Raw genomic sequence first — 25243 nt, 5'->3', positions numbered from 1 at the left:
TTCCTCTAGTTCTTAAATGTTTCCTTCCTCCCACTATCATGATTCCAATTCTACCTTACAAATCTTGCTAGACCAGAGGATGTACATAGTTACAGAGAGCAACTGGAAACAAAGGGAATCCAGGACAGATGACCCCTTTAGGACCAGTGGTGAGAGTGGCGATACCTGGAGGGTAGAGGGAAGGTGAGGTAGAAAGGGAGAACCAGTTACAAGGATCTACATATAACCTCCTCCCTGGGGGATGGACAACAAAAAAGTGGGTGAAGGGAGATGCCGAACAGTGTAAGATATGACAAAATAATAATTTATGAATTATGGAGGGTTCATGAGGGAGGGGGTAGCAGGGAGGGAGGGAGAAAATGAGGAGCTGATATTAGTGGCTCAAGTGGAAAGCAAATGTTTTGAGAATGATGATGGTAACAAATGTACATATGTTCTTGACACAATGGATGTACGTATGGATTGTGATAAGAATTGTATGAGCCCCCAATAAAATGATTAAATTAAAAATAAAAAGGGAGAGAGAGAGTAGACCTCATTCCAATGTACCAAGCCTTGAGGATGATGTTCCTGCTCAGAGCAACTCATTCATAGAGAGGATATGATGTCCCTTCCCCAGATGACAGTGCTACAGATACAGTTTGGGGAGTGTGGTTGGTCTGACCGCCCAAATGGGCAAACCAAGAAAGGAGTGCAACAGACTAGCAATAGGAGCAAAGCCACGAAGTCCCTGAGGAATCCTGATTATTGACTTCTGATGTGGGGAGCATGCTTGATACCTTGTCTGAATTGGTTGAGGGGTATTCACAAGGGGGGCACAATGAAAGTCCTAAGGTATAATGGGGTGGAGGGGGGGCACTAGACTGCTCCATCCCTGACTGCAGAAAGAGCAATGGGTCTCTTTTGTTTAAGGCATGCCCCTCGGTCACGAATGCTGAGGACTAAAAAGATCTAAGTGCTGGTAGGTAAGCAGGTCCTGGGATATGGATCCCTAAAAGAAAAGGGACTGGACTGATGGATTGTAACAGGGCCTGCACACGATGTAACAGAGAGACGCCCAATACCCATCTAATCTGGGTCAGTACAACAGCTAGCCTGGGAACTATTTGTATGTTCTCTCTCTTTTTCTTTTGATGTCTATCTATGTGAGATAGGCAGGATAAGCAAGCCCATGGAGACAGCAACAGGACCAACAGCTCTGGAGGACCAACAGTTCAGGGGGATGGGAGTGGTGAGCCAATAACGACAAGGACAGGCAGGGGACCTAAAACTGACAGTGCGAAGGGCGTAGTGTTCCTGGTCTTGTTTGGTCAACTGAAATGTGTCCGAGAAGAATTACTGAGAGGTGAACAATGGGTAAGCATGATAGTGGGACAGAAGAAAGAAGAAAAAGATGAAAGAACAAGAAAGTAAAACATTTATGTATATAGGTATAAATATAGATATGTACATATATATATGAATATAGGTATATATATAAATACAACAAGGAAGCAGATGGACTTTGGGCTTCTACTTAAATCTTACCTCAGATCAAGAATGGTTTCTTCTAATAATGTGGCACTGTATGATACACACCTTCCCAACTTGATCACTGAAGACAAAATGGGTGCATATACAAATGTGTTGAAGAAAGCTTGTGGTACCTGGTTATTAAAAGATATAGCATCGGGGGTATTAAAGGGTTGTAGTTAAACAAGTGGCCATCTAGCAGGGAGGCAAGAAAGCCCACATGGAAGAAGCACGCCAGCCTGTGTGACCATGAGCTGTTGGCAGGAATAGGTGTCAGAAGTTCAAAAACAAGCAATCAAATTGACATGAAGGGGCATAGACAAAGTGAGACCCCAAACCCAGTGGTAATTTAACTGGAGAGTCCCTCACAGAAGGGCCACACAGAAGGGACGATATATCCAGAGTGCAGTACAGCACTGATGAAACACACAACTATCCTTTAGTTCTTTAGTATTTCCTCCCCTTACTATTATGGTCTCAGTTTTACCTCATTAATCTTGTTAGACCTTCGTATGTTTATCTGTATAAGTAAGAGTGTTTGATTCATGAAATCCAAGATATATAAAACCTTCAGAAACAGGATTAATCAGAGCAGCAGTTAACAACCTGTGAATCGCGACCCCTTTGGGGGTCAAACGACCCTTTCACAGGGGCAGCCTAAGACCATTCGAAAACACATGTTTCCCATGCTCTTAGGAACCGTGCCACTGCTCCTCTATCCGTCTCCAGGTACACCCACATGCAGACACGCCTATACGAAGACCTGCCATGAAGATTGCTACCCATGCTACACCATGCTTCAAGACAAAATTTCATTTATTTGTCATTAGAAATAAATAGTTCGCAATATATAATTACATATTGTTTTGTGATTAATCACTACACTTTAATTATGTTCAATTTGTATCAATGAATATACATCCTGCATATCAGATCTTTACATTACAATCCATAACAGTAGCAAAATTATAGTTATGAAGTAGCAATGAAAATGTTACGGTTGAGGGTTGCCACAACATGAGGAACTGTATTAAAGGGTTGTAGCTTTAGGAAGGTTGAGAACCACTGAATTAGAGCAATCACTATATTACAATAAAGGGGGAACTGATAGCAAGGAGGCCTAAATAACTCCACTTGAGAGGGAACGAATCACAGAATTGTAGGTAAATGGATACATGGGATGGTGTAAGACAGCAAAAAGGAAATATATATATATAAATATATAAATAAATATATATATGGGTTTTGGGGGGGTTGAATGGGGGAGGGAATGGATAAAGAAGAGCTGATATCAAAGAGTTCAAGAAGAAAGAAAATGCTTTGAAACTGATTGTGGCAGCAATTGTATCATTATGCTTGATTTAATTGACTTATAGATTGTTATATCTGTAAGAGCTACCAATAAAATGATTTAAAAAATCCTTACATTGGTAGTTTGAGGTGACCATGAATGAGTTTGAACTGCCAACTTTCTCAATGGTAGAACTGTTTGTTGTTATTTCTAACTCGCTGCTTTGAGTTGTTTCCAACTCATAGTGGCACTATAGGACAGAGTAGATCTAAGACTGCAGATCTTATTAGAGGTTCTCTTCTTCCCGTGGAGCAGCTGAAGGTTTCAGACTGCTGATTTTGCGTGTTAGCAGATCAACATGTAACACAGAGTTCTGACTCATAGAGACGCTATACACAATAGAGCAAAATGCTGCCTGGTCTGCCCCATCCTGTATGAGTCCACTGTTGCAGGCACTATGTCAACCCAGCTTCCTGAGGGCCGACTGTAACTTTTTTGTTGACCCTCTACTTTACCACACATGCTGTTTTTTCCCTGGGACTGGTTTCTCTGACAACACGTCCACAGTATGTGAGCTGCAGTCTTGCCATCCTTGCTTCTATGGAATATTCTGGCTATACTTCTTCCAAGACAGATTTGTTTGGTAGTCCATGGTAATATCCATATTCTTTGACAACATAATTCAAACACATCAATTTTTCTGCATAGATAAGTGTTAACTTGGGTGAAAGGAAAGGCAATATACATTAAGAGGGAGGTTAGCAAAGAATGGTGGAGGCAGGGGAAGACACTGGGAAATTTCCAAGAGCTAGAGGCAACGAAGGCGAATACACAATCCTGCAATAGTGGGACCTATGAGTAGATGCTTGGAAGGAGGTGCAAGCTGAAAGGGTGGGAAGGGGGAGTGGGAACACCCTCATGAATGTAAATAGTAGTGCTTCTCAACATGTGGGTCATGACCCCTTTGGGGGTCGAACAACCCTTTCACAGGGGTCGCTGATCCATAACAGTAGCAAACTTACAGTTATGAGGTAGCAATGAAAATAATTTTATGGTTGGGTGGTCACCACAACATGAGGAACTGTATCAAAGGGTCATGGCATTAGGAAGGTTGAGTACCACCAGTATTTAGGATTGAGAGAAGATATCTGTATATGTGTATTTGTTTTTGCTCCTGTGGGGTACATAGGGGATAATGTTATGACAACTTCTTTGATATAACCAAACACCTTGAGAAAGTGAGTTTCTAGGCTTACAGGCTCAGGACCATAGTCTGGGACCTAAGGTCAGTCAGCATAATGTAGTACCCCCAAACAATGTTTTTTATCCTAATTTGATGGTAGCAACTAGGGTCTGAAAAGCTCATGATCAGATTTCTAAGGTGTAACTATTAGTTTCTCCACATTCAGAGGAGAGAAGAGGGAGGAAAACTGAAAGTCACAGGGTAGCAATTGTCCAATGTACAAATGAATTCTATTGTTCTTGTCACTAGACTAGTTGTTCCATATTTCTATAATTTTCATCACTCTTCTTTCCTCCAGACAGGGAGAGAGATCAACAGTTGTACCTTTATTGGTCACTTATGAACTTTTGAGAACCCAGCCACGTCTCCCTAATGTCGGATGTACGACTCTCTATGTGGACTATGTTTTGTCCATTGACCCTGGTGTCCGCTGAGACTGTGGTCTGAGACCCAATGACTCATTAGTGGCTAAGAATTTCTATATCTTATTTAGGAAAGGTTTGTTGCCCCTGAGTCATTAAAAGTCTCTTCTACTTTTTGAAACAAATAAATAAATAATTGCCCTGATTAATTTGCGATGTATTTTTATGTGTGGCATGAGGAACAGATCCAATTATATAGTTCTCCTCTGGATTGTCATCTGATTCAGTATCATTTATTATTCAGTTCATGTTTTTCCCAAATACAGTTGATTCCCATTATATGAGAGTTCTGTAGTTATAAATGTATCTACTTCCTAACATTTACTTGTCTCTCCAAGTCAGTACTCATGGCCTTTTACGGTCATTCACAGGCAGCTTCAGAGGGACAACAAATTTGAGCTGCCTGTTGTGTACGTTCCTAGATTAAGTCAAGTGAGGTGGTGGTCTCCACATTTTATACCAGGGATTTTCCAAAAATTCATGGAAAACTGAATGAACAGATCATGGAAAATTTCCATAAACTTTTCAAAGCCTCCTCATACTGTAAACAAGATTCCTTTTTGCAACTTATTTGATGTAATTTTTCTTATTTTTGTGTTTGGTTGGTGACTTTGCTGTGTAACCCAACATTTTGTTGAAGTGCTATTTGTTGCTTTCTAAGTGCTGTGATATGCCTTATGGAAAAATATGTTAGGCAAGTTTTGTTCATGTATGAGCTAGAATGGCATTGTGAGTTCAATACTAGGGAAATCAACAATATTATTAAATAACCAATTAACCAACCCGTTACCATAGAGTCAATGGTGATCCCACAAGAGTCAGAGCACAACTGTCCTCCATAGGCTTCTGAATGGCTCAGTATTTGGAAGCAGATTGCCATGTTTTCCCCAATGTATCTCTAGGTGGACTTGAATCTTTTTTTGGTTAGCAGCCAAATGTGTTACGCCTTTGCATCATGGGGGGCGGGACCATTATTAAACAGAAAGAGATGGATGGATGCTATAGTGTCCAATCTGATTCATGGCTACTTTATGCAGAACAGGTCAAAATGCTGCCTGGTCCTATGTCACCTCATAATGGCCAGCATGTTCAAGCCCACTATTGAGGCCACTGAGTCAACTCAATGACCTAGTTAAGGGGTCTCTCTTTCCTCACCTGACCTTCCACTTTACCATACTCCTCCAGTGACTGATCCCTCTTGAGGAGGTGTGCAAGTGAGCTGTACAGTGTTCTGTGGTGATCCAAAAGGTTATCATTGGCTGATTTTCACAAATAAATCACCAACCCTTTTTTCTACCCTATCTTAGTCTAAAGCAGTGGTTCTCAACCTTCCTAAAGGCGCGATCCTTTAATACCGTTCCTCACGTTGTGGTAACCCCCAATCATCAAATTATTTTTGTTGCTACTTCACAGCTGTAATTTTGCTATGGTTATGAATCGTAATGTAAAGATCTGATATGCAGGATGTATAGTCATTGTTACAAATTGAACATAATTAAAGCATAGTGATTATCACAAAACAATATGTAATTATATATTGTGAACTATTTATTTCTAATGACAAATAAACGAAATTTTGTCTTGAAGCATGGTGTAACATGGGTAACAGTCTTCATGCAGGGGTCCTCGTATGTGGGCGCTGTCTGCGTGTGGGTGGACCTGCCTGGCGATGGACAGAAGAGTGGTATCTGGGTTGCTAAGACCACCGGAAAGGTCTGTTTTCCGATGGTCTTAGGCGATCCCAATGAAAGGGGTTGTGACCCACAGGTTGTGACCTGCTGGTCTACAGGTCCTGCTGGCACCTGTCCACCATGGGTGGTCCTGCTGGCATCCCACTGGCACAGTAAGCAAGCAACACTACAGTTGGACACACTGACAGATGAGTGATGGTCAATGTTAAATAAAGTGGCTTTAAGCAGAGACACATAGACAATAAAGTTATTTATTAAACAGTTGATGAAAATGTTCTAAACAGCTTGCAGGAATCTAACCCTACATTTCTCCTAGGAACAGTAGCTTGAAATTTGTTAATTCAGTGTTTGCTGCAACTATATAGTACTTAACTACTGTGAATACTCCCAGATGGCAACTGAGAAGAAAGCCTGGTCTTCTTCCAGAGGAGCTGCTCGTGGTTTTGAACTGTTGACCATGGTGCACTGGGCCCCAGATGTAACCACTATGCCACCAGAGCTCCTCCTGGGTTACTGTTAGTTGGAGTCAATTGGAGGGCACTGATTCCATGTAAGAACATGCCTGCGGGCTCACTACTCTGCCCAGGGGGTGTGGGGAGGGTAAGCATTCTGGGTCCTCTGGTTGTTATTCTGGCATGGGCGTGACCACGGTTTCATTTCCACTCTTTTCCAGTGTCTCTCCCCACATGAGCTTCTAAATCAGAGAGGCATGGTGGCCAATGCCTTGGCCATACACACGGGACCTGTGCACATGTGTGCGTATGTTCATGTCATCAGCCTTTGAAGACTACAGTCTTCATCCTTGTCATAGTGTTTGCTCTTTAGACTTGCCTGAGAGTACTTGAAAACTAGTTGGGCCCAGTGGAAAAGGTGAATAGGCTGGCCCACCTTCTTCTTCCAATTACCCCCACAGTTTTATGGAGCCTTACTTGGAGAGCTGAGTAGGAGATATGAGGGAGGAGATCAGAGGACAATCAGAGGTGTGGCCAAAATGAGTCAACACAACATCATGTTCCAATGCCTCACACTCTCTTATTTCCCAGAGCGATGTACACTTCTGGCAACCCTCGAGAGTCTATTCTTATTAAACATGATTCCTATTTGACATTTTCATTCTCTCCATAGTTTTTTTAGTATATGTGCTGCCGAAGCGAGCACTCTCCATAGTTTTTTACAACATTTCCTAGATGCTAATTTTATCTCATGCTGACCCACCTTCTTAGTCCCCTCCCTGCTAGTGCTTCATTTTCAATATCGATGCCAGTATTATTTGCCAATGAAATTATATTTAAAACTGAAATTTAAAAAACCCTGAAATTCAGAGTTCATAAACAGCTTCAAAAGCTATAGATGAAATCTTCAGAAAATCAAATAATTACTATGTATGATATGTAGAATTCTGATAATAAAGTTAATTTGACATGAGAAAAAATTAAATTTAAGTCAAAATTTTAAAAACAGAAGGATATAAGATATGGCCTCTATTTGAAAAACTAAATATAAGTATTCTAAACTGTTATGAGATGGGAAAAAAAGAATCCAATAAAAATCATTTAAGTACCTAAAAGTATGGTATGTACATAACTTTTCTCTAAGAATTAAAGGGAAATCATTAACTCTCTGTATGATACTATTAGAGTGATTAAAATGTCCTTTTCAAAAAGCTATGACATTCAATTTTTAGTAAATCACAATATTTGAAAACTCTGACATTACTAGGGAAACATAATTAGTAATTCTTTCTTAAGTCTGAAAGATGATAGATATTCTATCAGGACATAACTAAAATATCAGGGCAAGGGTATTTATCTCAACAACTACATTTCCCACCTCAAATTTAAGTTTCCTTGTTAGAGCTGTTAATATGGTCTCTAATGGCCTCACATGTTTTTAATGCATAAAAAAATCAAGCAATTGTACGTTTCATTAATACTAAAATTAATGAAAGAAATTAAAAAAATATTCTGTAGAACACATTTATTATTATTATTTATTAAGCATGGGTTTGTGTGGAGATTTAAAAACTCATCATTATTAAAGAAAATCATCTTTAAATATCATAAAACATAAGTGGAATCCCTTGCTGTTGAGTCAAATCGACTTTCAAGAGCCCTGTGGAACCAAGCAGAACTGCCTTTGGAAGGTCCAAAGCCATGACCACATGGAAGCCCATTGCCGCATTTCCCTCCTACAGAACCAATGGGTGTGCTCAAAGTGCTGACGTCTGGGAGCAATCAAATGCTTAACCCCTGAACCACAAGGGTCCCTCTGGTTCAAACAGCCCATTATATATGATTATCTATTACAGCTGCTTCCTTAGGGCTAACCAAGAGAACTATTACGACTCTGTCAACACCGACACACACTTCATTTAATTAGTTTCAGATGGGTTATGTAAGTAGTTGTCTTCTTAGAATTATCACTGTATTAATAAACTATAAAGTATAAAGATTAAAAGTGTTTTGTTTTTCTCCTTTTTAAAGCAAGTATTCTCATATTATCCTTCCTTCCCAAATTTTTAAATGAATGGACTAGTTCTAGAATCACTTCAGTTAAAGAAAGTCAATGAATTTTTGGTAAATTTACATCAGTTAAAAATTAAAATTTAGGAACTAATTGAGAGGTCTGAGGGGCCGGCCCCAATCCCAACTACGTGGACAAGCCAACCTTCCCCTAGAAGAATTCACTTCAGAGGATAGCACCGAAGCTACAGTTCAGGGAGAGGGACACCTCTTATCACAGCACACAAGAACAAACCAAGAGGGAAGGAGAGAGAGTGAACACATCCTGGCCCACCAAGCCCAATGAAAATATTCCTGCTCAGAGCAGCTAATGCACAGAGAGGATACCATAGGGCCGGCCCCAGCATGAGACACGACATCCCTCATTGACCCATAGCACTTCGAAGGACAACACTGGAGGCACAGCGCAGGAATTGTGTCTGACCTGACCCCACCATATCAGGTTGAAATGCTAAGGGCGTGCAACAGAGCAGCAAGGGAAGCAAAGCAATGAAGTTCCTGGAGAATACCAAATACAGACTGTGGGGCCAGGGCCTGGCACCCCATCAGATTAGACCAGAAAAACTCCTAAAGGTCAACAAACAGACCTTGAACTATTTATAGGCTTTCCTTTGTGTGTATGTGTGTGTGTGTCATTGTTTTGTTTTCTTTTGTTGTTTTATTTTGCTATGTCCTATTTTTGTGCTTATTATTGTCTCTGCATGTTTATCTAGATAAGATAGGCGGGTTAAACAATCCAGAGGAGTAAACAACGGGACCAATGGTTCTGGGCAGGAACTGGGGAAGTTGGGTGGGAAGGGGAAAGGAAGTGGGTGTTAACATACCCAAGGGCAAGGAAATAACAAGTGATCTAAAATCAATGGTGAGGATGCCTGGTAGGGCTTGATCAAGGGCAATGTAACAGAGGAATTACTGAATCCCAAATGAAGGCAGAACATGATAGTGGGGCAAGAAGAAAGTAAAAAGAAATAGAGAAAAGAACTAGGAAGCAAAGGACATTTATAGAGGTCTAAATACAGGCATGCACTTATGTAAATTTATTTATATAAAATGATAGAGAAATAGATATATGCTAATATTATTTATAGGTTTAGTATTAAGGTAGCAGACAGACATTGGGCCTCTAACTCAAGTGCTCCTTCAATGCAAAAACAGTTTGTAACCTGGAATTCTGTGATGCTCACCTTCCCGACATGATTGCTGAAGACAAAATGGGAGCATAAGCAAATGTGGGGAAGAAAGCTGATGGTGCCCGGCATCAAAAGATATAGCAGTTGGGGTCTTAAAGGCTTGAAGATAAACAAGCAGCCATCTAGCTGAGAAGCAACAAAGTCCACATGGAAGAAGCACAGAAGCCTGTGTGATTGTGAGGCATTGATAGCATCAGGTATCAGAAATCAAAGATCCAGAACAAAACATCCTATCACTGTGAAAGAAGGGGAGTGCAGAGTGAAGACCCAAAGCCCATCTGTAGACAATTGGACACCCCCTTACAGAAGGGTAACAAGGAAGAGACGAGCCAGTCAGGGTGCAGTATAGCATCGGTGAAACATACAAATTTCCTTTAGCTCTTTAGTGCTTCCTCCCCCATACTATCATGACCCCAATTCTAACTTACAAATGTGGCCAGACCAGAACATGTACTTGAGTACAGATAAGAGCTGGAAACACAGGGAGTCCAGGACAGATAAACTCCTTAGGATCAATATTGAGAGTAGCGATACCATGAGGGTAAGGGAAAGGTTGGGGGAGAAAGGAGGAACCGATCACAATGGTCTATATATAACCCCCTCCCAGGGGGATGGACAACAGAGAAATTGATGAAGGGAAACATTGTTCTGTGTTAACACATGAAAAAATAACAATTTATAAATTATCAAGGGTTCATGAGGGAGGGAAGGGAAGGGAAAAATGAGGAGTTGATACCAAAGATTCAAGTAGAAAGAAAATATTTTGAAAATGATGATGGCAACAAATGTGCTTGACACAATGGATGGATGTATGGATTGTGATGAGTTGTGCTAGCCCCCAATAAAATGATTTAAAAAATAAAATTTGTAGTATGTGTAAAAACCTGCGAACCACCTAAGCAACTGATTTTTTAAGCTTTTTGCAAATGGTTGTTTCTGAGACAATGATAACAATTGTTGAGAAAAAGACAATTTTGAAGGCATACAGTTTTAGGCGGTTCCGAGACTACTGGAAGCATCCCTTTTTCCCATGTTCAAATACCTGCATTCCAGATAACTTCCCATTTCTATTTTAGGATAACATCTCTGCCTGGATTCTTGAATTTATTCCTGGTTAGTGAGTAAAGAAATACTTCTGTGTACACTTTTGGTTATCACATAATGCTTCCACAATTTGGAGAGTAAAAGTGAAGTGATAGGAGAGAGAATAGTTTGTGGGACTGGTTTGGTTTCTTGAAGGGTGTAAGGGATGGAAAGCTGGAAGACTAGTGCTCTTAGGCCAAAACAAAACAACACAAAAACCCCAACCCCCCAAAACACCCTGGAGAGATGCTCGTACTAAAGAGTCCCATTAATTAATTAGTGAAAGGGGATTCAAGGAACTAGAGTTCAGTATGTGATACAAGCAGCTTCCTCCAGGGAGGTGGAAGTAAGAAGAACAGGGGAAAAGAAAAGGGAAATCAAATTTCACTGCTAGAATGAGCAAGGGAACAGACTAGTTTATTTTGCTGTGTCAAACACGGGATAAATTCTCCAGTTGAGAAGTGACATAAATAATGATCATATATTTGTAATCCTGAGATGTGTACTCATTTTTAAAAGAACAATAGTGTAGAACTTCTGAATCTCAGTAAGTCCCACAAATAGTTAAAAAGACAGAACTTCATGAAAGCAGGAACTAATGGTTCTGACACCTATTATAGTCATTGCCCGGAACAAAGTAGGTTTAATATATTTGCTGAATGAATAAATAAAGTAGAAGAAACACAATTTTGCTCATATGTTTAAGTACTTATTCTTACAGACATAAAATGTTTTTGACTAATTTCCTTTAAAGGCAAATCCTACTTCTGGATTTAATAGAGTCCTTGTATTGAATTGGGTGTAATGCAGTCCAGAAACCGTACTGCAAAGCATAATACCGATAGAATATATAAACAGGCTTCAAAATTTCAGGGAAAATTTAATTAAGGAAAGATTTCCATGAATGTCTTGAAGCCCCTCATATAAACCATAAGACACTTAGTGAAACACAGTCAGAGAATGCCTAACACCATCAAGAAGTACAAGTCTTCGCTAAGCCATGCAGTTTAAATGAGAAGGAAACACAGGGTAGTGGAAACTATACGATGGTTGAAGAACGCAGCCACCTGGGTTGTGGACTTGGTTCAAATCTTTACCTTTCTAGCCTTTTAATTTTCTAATGTGTATAGTAAGAATGGTGGATGAGTTTCCTAAATTTATTTTTAATAGCAGAATCCACTACATGCTTCTACTTCCCAAACATTCGCAAAAGAAATTCTAAAATATACAATAGGCACAGCTCAATTACTTTGCATGAAACTGGCCTTACTAGCTCATCTTTCTTAACCAACCGCACTGTTATCCTGAGACCCATCCCTGGAGCTTACAGGGCTTCCCCGAAACTGTGTGAACACACGCACGATTAGAATATTTCAGTATGCTGTCCACTCTAACATTCTACAGCTGTACAAATCTATTGATGATCACATGCAAATGTACAAAAGTAAAGGCAATTTCAACTTGGGTTGAACTACCTACATTATTGGACATAAACACTACAAAAACAATAATTCAGCTATTACACATTCTTATTTTCTATGGAGCCCCGATTGCATAGTGGTTATATGTTGGGCTAACTGTGAGGTCAGCAGTTCAAATCCACCAGCTGTTCTGTGGGCAAAAGAAGGGACTTTCTATTCCTGCAAAAAGTTAGTCTCAGGACTTCACAGGGTTGCTATGAATTGACATTGACTGGATGGCAGTTTTTCTTTTAAGGATCCCTGGTGGTGCTGTAAATTAGACACTGGGCTGCAAGCCTTATATGGCAGGTGGTTCAAGCCCACAGACTGCTCTGCAGCAGAGAGCTGAGGCAATCTGTTCCTCTCAAGCTTTAGGGTCTTGGAAATCCTCTGCTGCAATTCTATTCTGTCCTCTAGGGGTGCTATGTGTGAGAGCCTACTTGCCAGAAGTGTATTGATTTATTTTTTCCTGGGTTAATGTGCTCTCATGGCTAGTTAATAGACAGGTTTACTCCTTGCTTGTTGAGTGTTATATTTTTCAGTGGCTATGTCAAACTTTTCTGGTCTTTCTCAAATATCCAACTTCATTTCTACTCTTAAAGTAGATAACTTGAATGTTTTCTTTTTAGTAGAGCACAAAGCACACTCTTCATTTTCTTCTTTTTCATTTAGAAGGAACCTTTCACGTTCCTTCTAAACCTTTCTGTTTTTGCAATGGCAGAGCAACGACATTCCTATGTGCAGTTTCATTTCTTTTCAACCCCTCTGCAGGATGCTCCATTGGTTAGAACAAATTTTGCTCATATAGTTCATCTATCCTTTTTAATGGATCCTCCCCCACTGCAAATGTATTAAATTATCTCCTATTTCTAAAATCAACACTTTGACTCCATTTGTTTCTCAAAAGTATATAGCTTTTTGGCTGGCTTCCTCTTATTTACTTATTCACACTTTCTTTTATTTATTTATTTTAAAAAATCGAACGCCTACTACATGCTGGACATTGTGGGCAGCCGTACAATTTCAGTGGTAAACACTACCGGCACAATCCTGCCCTAATGAAGTTTACCTCATCTCTTTACTGTTTAAAATCTGGCTCCTGCCTCCACCCCAATTAAAAGCATTTGTTACTGACATCCATGACGTGCCATCTTCTTCCATTTCGTGCAGATGATGAAATCAGGACAAAATCCAAGTTACTCAAAGTGCTCTGCCAATGCTCAGTGTGCTCTCAGAAACAGCCCAGAGGTGCTGCAAAGGCCCAAACTACTTTTTGCAAAGAAAGATCATCAAGATGAATACATAGGGATTTATGAAACTAACTTTAGTTGGACTGGAAAGCAGAAGGCTCCCCACACCCACCCAGCCCCCTAAGGATTCTTTTTGTTCTTAGAAGAGGCAAGAGATCTACCAACAAGAGAATTAGAAAACGAAAATTGAAGTAGACTCTCAAAAGAAGAGGGATATCCTAGGGAGAGACATCCTTGAGTGAAAGTCTGCAAAGTGGAATACTGCCCCTGCTTGTACTCATGTGAAAGGCCTTTGTATATCAACACTGAGTTGCACTTTGGCCACTGCCCAGGGGCTCCAGGCAGCACACCTGCAGCAGGCGGCCACTGACGGCATTCCGCAACCCCCCCAAAAGTCTAAAGTTATACAGAAGTCACCAGTTTACACACCATTATAAGGATGCTTGATTTCAAGGGAACTGGTCAATCACGGAAAATAATTGTATTATGTTGCTAAGTGTTACTGTTACAGATCAAGAAATAACTCCGCTCCTGTTGGTTCAAGGCTTTTGCCTTACAAACATTAATTTACAGCAAGATGAGGACAGCATAGACACCTAACTTTCAAACAGTGTTACTGAGTTAAAAAGGGAGGAGTGTCCCAGAAGAATATATTTCAGAGGATGGCACTGAATCTGCAGCTCCAGGAGAGGGACATACCTGATTGGAGCACACAGCAGTGAAGAAGGGGGAGGAGGAGAGAGTGGAGCACAGCCTGGTCCACCAGGCCTTGAGAACGATGTTCCCGATGAAAGCAGCCAGTCCACAGAGAGGACCACATGGTTGGGCCCACTATGAGACATGATGTCCCCACTGATCCATAGCCCTACAGGGGACAACATTGGAGACACAATATGGGAATTGCGCCCGATCTGATCCCACCACACCGAGGCAAAACACTAAGTGAGTGCAACAGAACAGCAAGGGAATGGAGCGGCGAGGTCCCCAGGGAATGCTGAAGGTGGACTTTAGGGCCAGGGTGTGGAGGCCCAACAGACTGGACTGGAAAACACTCCTAAAGGCCAACAAACAGTCCTTGAACTAAATAGAAGCTTTTCTTTCTTGTTGTGTTTTTTTGTCATTGGTTTGTTGTTGTTTTGTTGTATATTGTTGCTTGGTTTTGCTCTGTCTTGTTTTTGTGCATGTTATTATCTCCGCAGGCCTGTCTAAATAAGAGAGGCTGGATGAACAATCTGGAGGAGAAAATAATGGGACCGACAGTTCTGGGGGAAGATGAGAGAGGGGAAGGTGGGGGGAAAGGTAGTGGTGTTAACAAACCCAGGGACAAGGGAACCAAAAGTGATCCAAATCGGTGGTGAGGAGAGCGTAGGAGGTCTGGTAGGGCATGACCACGGGTAATGTGACCAAGAGGAATTACTGAAACCCAAATGAAGACTGAGCATGATAGTGGGACAAGAGGAAAGTCAAAGGACATAGATAGAGCAAAGAGCTAGTAAGCAAAGGGCATTTATAGAGGTCTAAACAAAGGCATGTACATATGCAAATATATTTTTATATGAGGATGGGGAATTAGCTCTATGTGCATATATTTATAGGTTCAGTATAAAGGTAGCAGAAGGACATTGGGCCTCCACTCAAGTACTCCCTCAATGCAAGAATACTTTCCTCTATTAAATTGGCATTCTATAATGCTCACATTCCCCACACAACTGCTGAAGCCAAAGCGGGTGAATAAGCAAATGTGCTGAAGAAAGCTGGTGGTCGATGAAAAATACAACTTTCCTCTAGTTCCTAAATGCTTCCTCCCCTGCCCCCCACTCTCATGATCCGAATTCTATGACAAAATAATAATTTATAAATTATTAAGGGCTTATGAGGGAGGGTGGAGCGGGGAGGGAGGCGAAAAAAATGAGGACCTGATGCTAAGGGCTTTAGTGGAGAACAAACGTTTTGAGAACGATGAGGGCAATGAATGTACAGATGTGCTTTATACAATTGATGTATGTGTGGATTGTGATAAGAATTGTATGAGCCCCTAATAAAAAAAGAAAAGATAAAGAACCAAAAAAAAATAACTCCCATCATCTCTGAATCTGGACATTTTAGGTCATGGTTTCAGTTTCTCCTTTGGTCTTTTCTATTTTATGTGAGCATTTTTAAAATGTGTATGAATCATTTTTCTAATAAAGCTATTAATATGGGGGAAAAAAGAAAACTGATGGTGCCTGGCTATCAAAAGATATAGCATCTGGGGTCTTAAAAGCTTGAAGGTAAACAAGTGGCCATCTAGTTCAGAAGCAACAAAGCCCACATGGAAGACGCACACTAGCCTGCGTGATCACGTGGTCCCGAAGGGATCAGTTATCAGGCATCAAAGAACAAAAATCATATCACTGGGTGCACACCTCCATGATACGATCACCAAGGACACACGGGTGCATAAGCAAATGTGGCGAAGAAAGCTGATGGTACCCGGCTATCAAAAGATGTAGCATCTGGGGTCTTAAAGGCTTGAAGGTAAACAAGTGGCCATCTAGCTCAGAAGCAACAAAGCCCACATGGAAGACGCACACTAGCCTGTGTGATCACAAGGTATTGAAGGGATCAGGTATAAGGCATCATCAGTGAATGAGGGGGGGGAGTGTGGAGTGGAGACCCAAAGCCCATTTGTCCGCCACTAGAGATCCCCCTTATAGAAGGGTCGCGGGGAGGAGAGGAGTCAGTCAGGGTGTAATGTAGCAACAATGAAAAATACAACTTTCCTCTAGTTCCTAAATGCTTACTCCTCCCTTACTATCATGACCCCAATTATACCTTACAAATCTGGCTAGAGCAGAGGATGCACACTGATGCAGATAGGAACTAGAAACAGGGAATCCAGGATGGATGATCTCTTCAGGACCAGTGGTGACAGTGGTGATAATGGAAGGGTTGAGGGGGGTGGGTTGGAAAGGGTGAACGGATTACAAGGGTTATTTACATGTGACCTCCCCCCTGGGGGCGGGACAACAGAAAAGTGGGTTAAGGGAGACGTCAGACAGGACAAGCTATCACAAAATAATAATGTATAAATTATCAAGGGCTCATGAGGGAGGGTAGAGCGGGGAGGGAGGGGAAAAATTAGAAGCTGATGCCAGGGGCTTAGGTTGAGAGCAAATGTTTTGAGAATGATGAGGGCAATGAATGTACAAATGTGCTTTACACAATTAATGTATGAATGGATTGTGATGAGTTGTATGAGCCCCTAATAAAAAGATTATAAAAAAAATTTGAGAGCTAAAAAAGGAGGAGTGATATAATAAAAGCATATTCAGATTATTTTTCTTCTGAGTTTTACTATGGAGTCTTTATGTAACTTAGTGGTTTATGTATCATTTTTGTAACACAAAACCTGATTCTTTGAAGTAGGAGACTGACCCCTTGTACTTCTCCTACCTAGCCTTAAATATCACTTCTTCATTGCATGGAGCATATCTCAAAAGCAAGAATGCTACTTTGAGGACTACGGTATGCCTGACCTGAACCATGGTATTTTCAATAGCCTCATATGCATGTGAACGTTGGACGCGGAATAAGGAAGACTGAAGACAAATCGATGCAATTGAATTAAGGTTTTGGCAAGGAATATTGAAATAACATGGGCTGCCAGAAGAAGAAACACATCTGTCTTGAAAGAAGTACGGCTCGAATGCTTCACAGAGGTAAGGATGGCAAGACTTTGTCTTATGTACTTTGGACATATTTTATCAGGAGAGACTAATCCCTGGAGGACCTCCTGCTTGATAAAATGGAGGGGCCAGTGACAGAGACGAGACAGATGGACACAGTGGCTGCAAGAATGGGCGCACTCTTAACAACAACTGTTAGAACAGCACAGGACCGACTGGCCGGGGCTTCCTTCTATTACACACAGGGTCACTGTGAGTTAGAACCGACTGACAGCACAACAACATCTTTTTGGTTTAGATTTTACACTCACAGGTCCGTCTTCTAAAGGATTCCAAATCCTTCAACCAGTAAAGCTGAGATGAAGCTATCATTTGAGAGTATACACCAGCTGGTTATTTTATGATTCCTGAATGAAACTGATACAACAAACATCCAGGTTTTTTCCCATTAATCTAGGAAAGTAACCCAATAATACTCTCTTATTATGGATTATAAGTTCACTAGAAACAAAGAAAGATGCATAATATTGATGACTCATTATTAATTCATTAAAGCAATCTATGAAATTCATCAAAAATTTTAAATATCTGCCCGTTCAATAATAAACCTTACATGCCAAACAAAGAAATATCAGTTTTTTAAAAAAGGAACACAATGATTTATCTCTATTCTATTTGATGAAGTATATGACATTCAAGTTCATATTACTTCAAGTAATTTGATCATTTAAAATAATGGCTCTTTACTTAAAATGCACTACTATGATGACATTGTTGCACAGGATAACATCTATACCTACAAAATTCTATTAAGGTGCAAGGGCTTTGGGTAATACAGCTACAGGAATTAACTCTTAAGGAACTATTATGAAGGAAACAGGGCGTACGAAAAAAGTGTTGAAAATCAAATATATTTTGACTTACAATTAGCTGCTTCAATCCAACAAAAGACTGTTCTACTGAGTTGGCATTTAAAACTTGTCTCTTAGCGGCAGCTTGTTCACCCAGGAAGCGAAGCATTAAGTCTTTAACCGCATCTCCCTGGAAAGAAAGTTAAGAAAAACATGTCAGGAGAATAAAATGTCAATGACATTGTTAACCAGACCCATTGCTACTGAGTCAATTCCAACTCACAGCAGCCCTCGACAGGGTTTCCAAGACTGTAAATCTTTATGGGAGTAGGCAGCCTCCTCTTTTCCCCCTCAGAGTGGCTGGTGAGCTTAAACTGCACACCTTGTGGTCACCAGCCCAATGCCAAACCCATAGGGCCCTTAACTGGAGCCCACAAACTCAACAAACTCACTGCCATGCAATCAATTCATAACGACCCTGTAGGACAGAGTAGGCTGTTTCCATGGGAGCTGAAAGCATCTTTCTCCTGGAGAGCGACCGGCGGGTTTGCACTGTCGTTTGTGGTCCACTATCTGTCACCAGGCCTCCGCCAGAATCCGTATCTCACCAACACTGGTTTTTTTTTACTCCACTGACTTTAAAAAGGGAAGCAGTTACACAATGGCAAAACCTCAATTAACTGGAAGCTAAATTGTTATAGTTATTAACAAGGTGGGTATCTTTTGTTCCCTATTTTGAAGAGAACCAGGCTTTACCAGCTACCATTACCTGTAAAGGTAATCTTTCCAAAGAGGCACGATGAAGTCAGCAGAGAAGCTTTAGGTGCTGAGCTTTACCGCAGAGCCCATCACTTTGAGGTGACAATGTTGGGGAGACAGGCTCGTGGTATAAATGATGGCAGTGAAATGTGTGGGCATGGGCTCATGCTGGATCTGCTCAAATCTCACCAATTCACCAAGGCGGTCTAGACACTTATGGAAACATTTATGGCCAAGGGTTAAAGCACCCAGTTACCACTGTTATTCAGCTGTAAGCCTTCCTCTTAAATTCCAAGGTCACTCCCCAAACCCAAGCAAAATAACCCAAACCCCACACTTACTCAACTGCTCACTCCCAGGGAGCAAAAGGACAGGGTGAACTGGCTCTGCGGTGTCTGAGACGGGAACTCTTCTCAGGAGCAGGAGGCCCACCCTCTCTCTTGCAGAGGGACTGGTGGTTTATAACTGTTGACCTTGCGGATCCCAGAGCAATGCACAACCACTACGCCACCCGAGCTCCTTCTAAAGACTTCTTTCCCCCCCAATATGTGCTCTGTAACTGCTCACTCCAGGAGGGAGGAGGGGTGCACTTGTGTGGAAAGAGGAAGGGTCACAGTTGCTTTGCAGCAGGGCAGCTTCTAGCTCAGAGAGTGACGCAGCCTATGCGGATCTGGGTTATCACTGTGATGTACCCTGAGTCAATCCTGAGCCGCAGCACCCCTATAAGATGAGCAGAATGACTGCACGGGGTGGGTGGCCTTCACGGGCATCAGTTGCAGGTTCTCTCCCATGGAGATACTGGTGGGTCCTAACAGATGACGTTTCCATTACCAGCCATGCTCTAACTATCGTGCTATTGGAGCTGCTTGATCTGCAGCCCGAGGGGAGGAGCGTTACAGGGAAGGAGGAGGGGGAGACGTCGGACAGTGTAATGCATGACAAAATGATAATAGTTTATGAATGATGAAGGGTTCATGAGGGAGGGGGGAAGGGGGAAGAAAGGGGAAAATGAGCAGCAGCTATTAAAGGCTCAAGTAGAAGGCAAATGTTTTGAGAATGACGATGGCAACAATTGTACATATGTTCTTTACACAATGGATGTGTGTATGCATTGTGATAAGAGTTGTATGAGGCCCCAATAAAATGATTAAAAATGCAACTGGAGGTGTAGAGAAGAAAGAAGGTGACTTTAGAGGCTAGGGAGAAGAGGAGCTAGACCAATGACCTGGAATGCCCAGGGAAACATCTCTTAAGCTGTTTGAAGTCTGGGTATGCCCTGAAGATAGAAACCCAGGCTGTGAGCATTTATAAGAGCATATAAATCCCCACGGCTAGAGGAGAAAGGTAAAGCATGTCAGAGCTGGAATTTACCAATTTTAATGACATAAGGGAACACGCTCCCATCACGCTAATGCGCTAAGAAAGCTGTAAAGACGCACAGGCTGAAGTGCTATTTTGGTGGCTGCACCACAAGGTTGCAGGAGGCATCCTCAGACCAAGAGAACTGCTCTACAGACTTCATGCATCTGAGTATTACCATGAGACATGGCTCACCAGGGCATGGTGCCCGCGACCGAGCAGCTGACCTGCCAAGGAGAAGTAGCAATGCATAAGCAATGAAGCAGTCTCCTAAAGGTGTTGATGTTCCCTGGGGAATTTGTCAGCGTGGCAAGAGGACAAAGATCTGTGGCATGAAGAGAGCTGAAAGTAGCTCTCTCCCTTTTGGCAGCGCCACTGCCCTCAGAAAGGTGCTGGGCTGGGGAGCAGCGGCTCAGCTTACTGAAATGCAAGGTGACAGGGCTCTGAGGCAGCCCAGAGTCAGCCTGACCTTCCTGTGACCCCTAGCTCTGGGCCTCCAGCAGGGTGTGCAGCTCTGCACTAGAGCATCCTGGAGGGCTGCTGACAGAGAAACAGAAGCACAAAAGCACAGGGCTCCAGAAGTCCCTAGTGAGGCTCCGAGAGAACAAAAACTAGGACAACCTCAAGAGGGGGTGGCACAAAGCCCACACTTCTCTATTTCAGTTAGCAAAAAAGCCTGCCTTCTAACTATGGGAAAGCTAATGCGCTTACTGCAGGTGGACAATGAGAGAGCTAATGGTGACAGAGGATGAAGCAAAAATCAATGTGGAAATGTCTCCTGTGTAGACCCAGTTCCCTTGCTATTGTTTTCCTATCGTTGTGGGGGACAGAAAAGAGCATCCAAGTAGGCCCACTTGTCAGACAGGTTATTTCAATCTTTTGCTCTTTTCCCAAGTGGTGACACTGAGGGGAAAGGAAAGAGTAGAAGCACTATCTGGATCATGTGAGCAAGAGATGCAGAAAAGCTGCTGAAACCACGTTGTCGGCTTCTCCTCTGAGCCAACACCCTTCTGCTGAGGAGGAAGAACTGCCAGCCTGTGGCAGTAGGGATTCTGGTGGCTCTGGGTCACACGTCTATTTCTTCCCTTGGGTGCAAAGGCTACGGCTTACAGAGGCCAAATGGCATGTCTTCTTATATTGAGACAAAAATCTGGAAGCAGCAATTTTATAATTTTTGCTTTCAGGGAGCAAGGTGAAATATTTCAAATGCCAGAGCCACAAAAACAGCTAACTGATCTAGAAGGGATAATTAAAGGGCAAAATAAAAAGAGCTCAGACATATGGCTCCATAAAGCTTTGCAAGAAGGCAACTCGTCTTAGACAAAGAGCATTATCTGAGCCCGAGGAGCAACAGAATAGGCAAAAGAGCAGAATCAAATCTTAATGCCAGCAAGGGAAGACCAATTTAATTCCTCTATCCTTGCAGCATTTTCAATTAATTAGGCCACAGTGCAAAACTCTTTTGCTCTGAAAATTCCCTGTTAGTTAACATTTTAGCTACCAAGGCAGTTCTTGGGTTATAAGCCTATATATGACTACAAAATACCGTCTCTATGAAAGTCCAGAGATGTGACAAAAAATGAAGACAAATTGAACACTTGCCATGTGACGAACTTGCAGTCAATTAACAGCAGTGTGGAATCATGCTTTCCTTTGCTCCAAACCCAGCAAGGTTTTAAGAGTGAGAACCTGAGAGTCTCTGCTTTGTTTTCCTTCCAGGGATTTTGAGATAGCTGTCTGTGCTTTTGGGAGAGCCCGAGTGTGCTCAGCTGCTAACTGAAAGGCTGTAGGTTCAAGTCTTTCCCCCTAAGTGCTTCGAAGTAAAAATGTGGCAATCTACGCTAAAAAAAAAAAAATCAGGCCAAAAAAACCCCAAGGAACACAGTTCTAGTCTGCCACCACTGGGGTCACCGTGAATTGGAACCGACTTAAAGGCAGCTGGTTGTTGATGGTTTCCAGGGAGCTGCACAATGTATCTTGAAGCCAATGTATTCCTTCAAATCAGCAAAAACATTACTTGAAAACCTATGAGAGGATTGTGGGAAATTCTCATATTCTGGAGAATGACATTCTACCTCCTGGTTGGATGCATTTATGGGAAAGCATGAGGCTAATTCACAGCTATTAGATGGGACAGACCTGCTTCCCTCTGCAATACTGGACTAGTCTCAGTAGTCCTTTCTGAATTTTAATGAGGTAAGTCAAAACAGAACCAAAGCAGCTACTCCAAGGATATGGTGAATCTCAGGTAAGACGTGACGGCGGCAGTTTCACATACAAGGCAGCAGGATTACATTAGTCCAAGAACACAACTCAGGCTTTCTGCCAAAGTTCTACAGATGGGAGAAGCGTGGTATTCATCCTGGGAGACAAATATTCTCTAGTCACTATGTGTGCTTTCTCCCAGGGAAAGTGACATCATCTGAACAAGCACACAAAACAAAGACCCAACATCACTGAACACAATAAACACAATGTCACTGCATTGCACGGTGAAGGCTACTGAAATGGTAACGTTCTGCTGCCTATACATTTACCACATCCACACGCAAAAGATAAAACAGTAATAACAAAACCCAAACTTGAGGATGAAGAGACACGTTTACATTGCTGGTGGGAATGTAAAATGGTGTTGCTATTCTGGAAAACAGTCTGATAATTCCCTAAAATGATATCACAGAATTATCCTGTACGCTGGCAATGCTACTTTACAAATGAATGAAAACACATGTAAAAACGTGTTAATGAATGCTTACAGTAACATATGTGTAACAGACAAAAGAGTAAAAACAATTTCAATGTCCATCAACTGATTTGTAGATAAATAAAATGTGGAATACTTAGCAATAAAAAGCAGAGTGTAGCTCAAGTACTCCCTCAATGAAGAATACTTTGTTCTATTAAATTGACATTCCATGATGCTCACCTTCCTGACACGATTGCTGAAGACAAAGAAGGTGCATAAGCAAATGTGGTGAAGAAAGCTGATGGGGCCTGGCTATCAAAAGATATAGCATCTGGGGTTTTAAAGGCTTGAAGGTAAAGAAGCGGCCATCTAGCTGAGAAGCAATAAAGCCCACATGGAAGAAGCACACCAACATGTGCAATCACGAGGTCAAAGGGAACAGGTATCAGCCATCAAAGAACAAAAAATCATAGCACTGTGAAGGAGGGAAGTGAAATTGGGGACCCAAAGCCCATCTGTAGGCAACTGGACATCCTCTTATAGAAGGGCCACGGGGAGGAGACGAGCCAGTCAGGATGCAGTGTAGCAATGATGAAACAAACAACTTTCTTCTAGTTCCTAAATGCTTCTTTGTCCTCCACTATCATGATCCCAATTCTACCTTACAGATCTGGCTAGATCAGAGGATGTACACTGGTACAGATAGGAACTGGAAACACAGGGAATCCAGGACAGATGATCCCTTCAGGACCAGTGGTAAGAGTAATGATACCGGGAGAGTGGGGTAGGAAGGGGGAACCAATTACAAGGATCTACATATAAGCTCTTCCCTGGGGGATGGACAACAGAAAAGTGGGTGAAGGGAGACATTGGACAGTGTAAGATATGAAAAAATAATAATTGATAAATTATCAAGGGTTCATGAGGGAGGAAGGAGCGGAGGAGGAGGGGGAAAAATGAAGAACTGATGCCAAGGGTTTAAGTGGAGAGCAAATGTTTTGAGAATGATGAGGGTAACCAATGTACAAATGTGCTTTACACAATTGATGTATGTAAGGGTTGTGATAAGAGTTACATGAGCCCCCAATAAAATGATTTAAAAAACCAAACAAAACAATGTAAGTTCATGCCACACCATGGATATATCTTGAACATGTGCTTACTGAAAGAAACTGATCATATAAGTCCAATAGTGTGCTCGTTCAAGCTTTTGGATGTGGGATCCAAGAGCATCGTGAAAGGCTAGATGAGACGTTTATAAGGCTGTGAATTTCTGTTAATATGGGTGGCAGTAGTGGCTGTTAGGTGCCACGGGTGGGTTCCCAGATCCTGCACCATTCTTATCATTGTTCTTATGTTCGAGCCCATTATTGTAGCCACCATGTCAATCTAGCTTGTCAAAGTCTTATTTTTTATTGCCCTTCTATTTTAACAAGCATGATGTCCTTTTCCATCATGAATATATTTGAATACAATATATAAACAGCCTACAGATAAGGTGTTTAACATTATTAGTCATTAGGGACATCCATAATTAAACTCCACTGAGATATACCCACAGCGGTTGCTAGTTTAGATGCTGTCATGTCAATCTGACCTTGGCCGTCCCATGTGTGCAGTGCACACCTGTCTCAGAGCCTGTTTACAGCTGAGTTTTCATGGATGTGACCTTGCAGATGCAAGTGGCTGGATCTGTCTTTTGAGCACCTCGGGGGGAGGGGCGGTGGTGTTTCAAACCACCAGCCTTTAGCTATTTGCCAAATGGCTAACCATTTGTACCACCCAGGACTCCTACATACCCACTCCAATCACTGCAATTAAAAAAAGGTTGACTACATACAGGCATGTAGCAGGGAAGCAATAAGAGAGGTGTGAGGGGCCGGCCCCAAGCCCAACTATGTGGACAGCCCTCCCTCCTCCCGGAAGGATTCACTGCAGAGGGCAGCACTGAAGCTGCTGCTCAGGGAGAGAGGCGTGTCTGGTCAGAGCACACAGGCGCAAACGAAGGGGGAGGAAGAGAGAAGGAGCACATCCTGGTCCATCAAACCTGTGGACGCTATTCCTGCTTAGAACAGCCAAAGCACAGAGAGGACCAAAGGGCCAGCCCCACCAAGAGACACGACTATGGTCACTGACTCACAGTGCTACTGGGGACAACACTGGAGACAGTGCAGGATTTGTGCCCAATCTGACCCCATCACACTGGGGTGAAAAACTAAGGGCTTGCAACTGAGCAGCAAGGGGAGCAAAGCAATG

At 42.0% G+C, this 25243-nt stretch overlaps 1 protein-coding gene across 3 annotated transcripts in view; it reads right to left on the bottom strand.

The window, feature by feature from the left end:
- TRAPPC12 (trafficking protein particle complex subunit 12) overlaps positions 1-25243 on the bottom strand; it is a 169955-nt gene that overhangs the window by 128803 nt on the left and 15909 nt on the right. For all 3 annotated transcript variants that reach the window (XM_075556376.1, XM_075556377.1, XM_075556379.1), the window contains exon 3: positions 18257-18373. In XM_075556376.1, coding sequence (XP_075412491.1) covers positions 18257-18373 — 117 coding nt within the window. The remainder of the gene's footprint in view (positions 1-18256; positions 18374-25243) is intronic.

The sequence above is a fragment of the Tenrec ecaudatus genome, chromosome 8 (genome assembly GCF_050624435.1).
Source record: "Tenrec ecaudatus isolate mTenEca1 chromosome 8, mTenEca1.hap1, whole genome shotgun sequence".
Classification (NCBI taxonomy): domain Eukaryota; kingdom Metazoa; phylum Chordata; class Mammalia; order Afrosoricida; family Tenrecidae; genus Tenrec; species Tenrec ecaudatus.
This window is presented reverse-complemented; position numbering and strand designations above follow the sequence as displayed.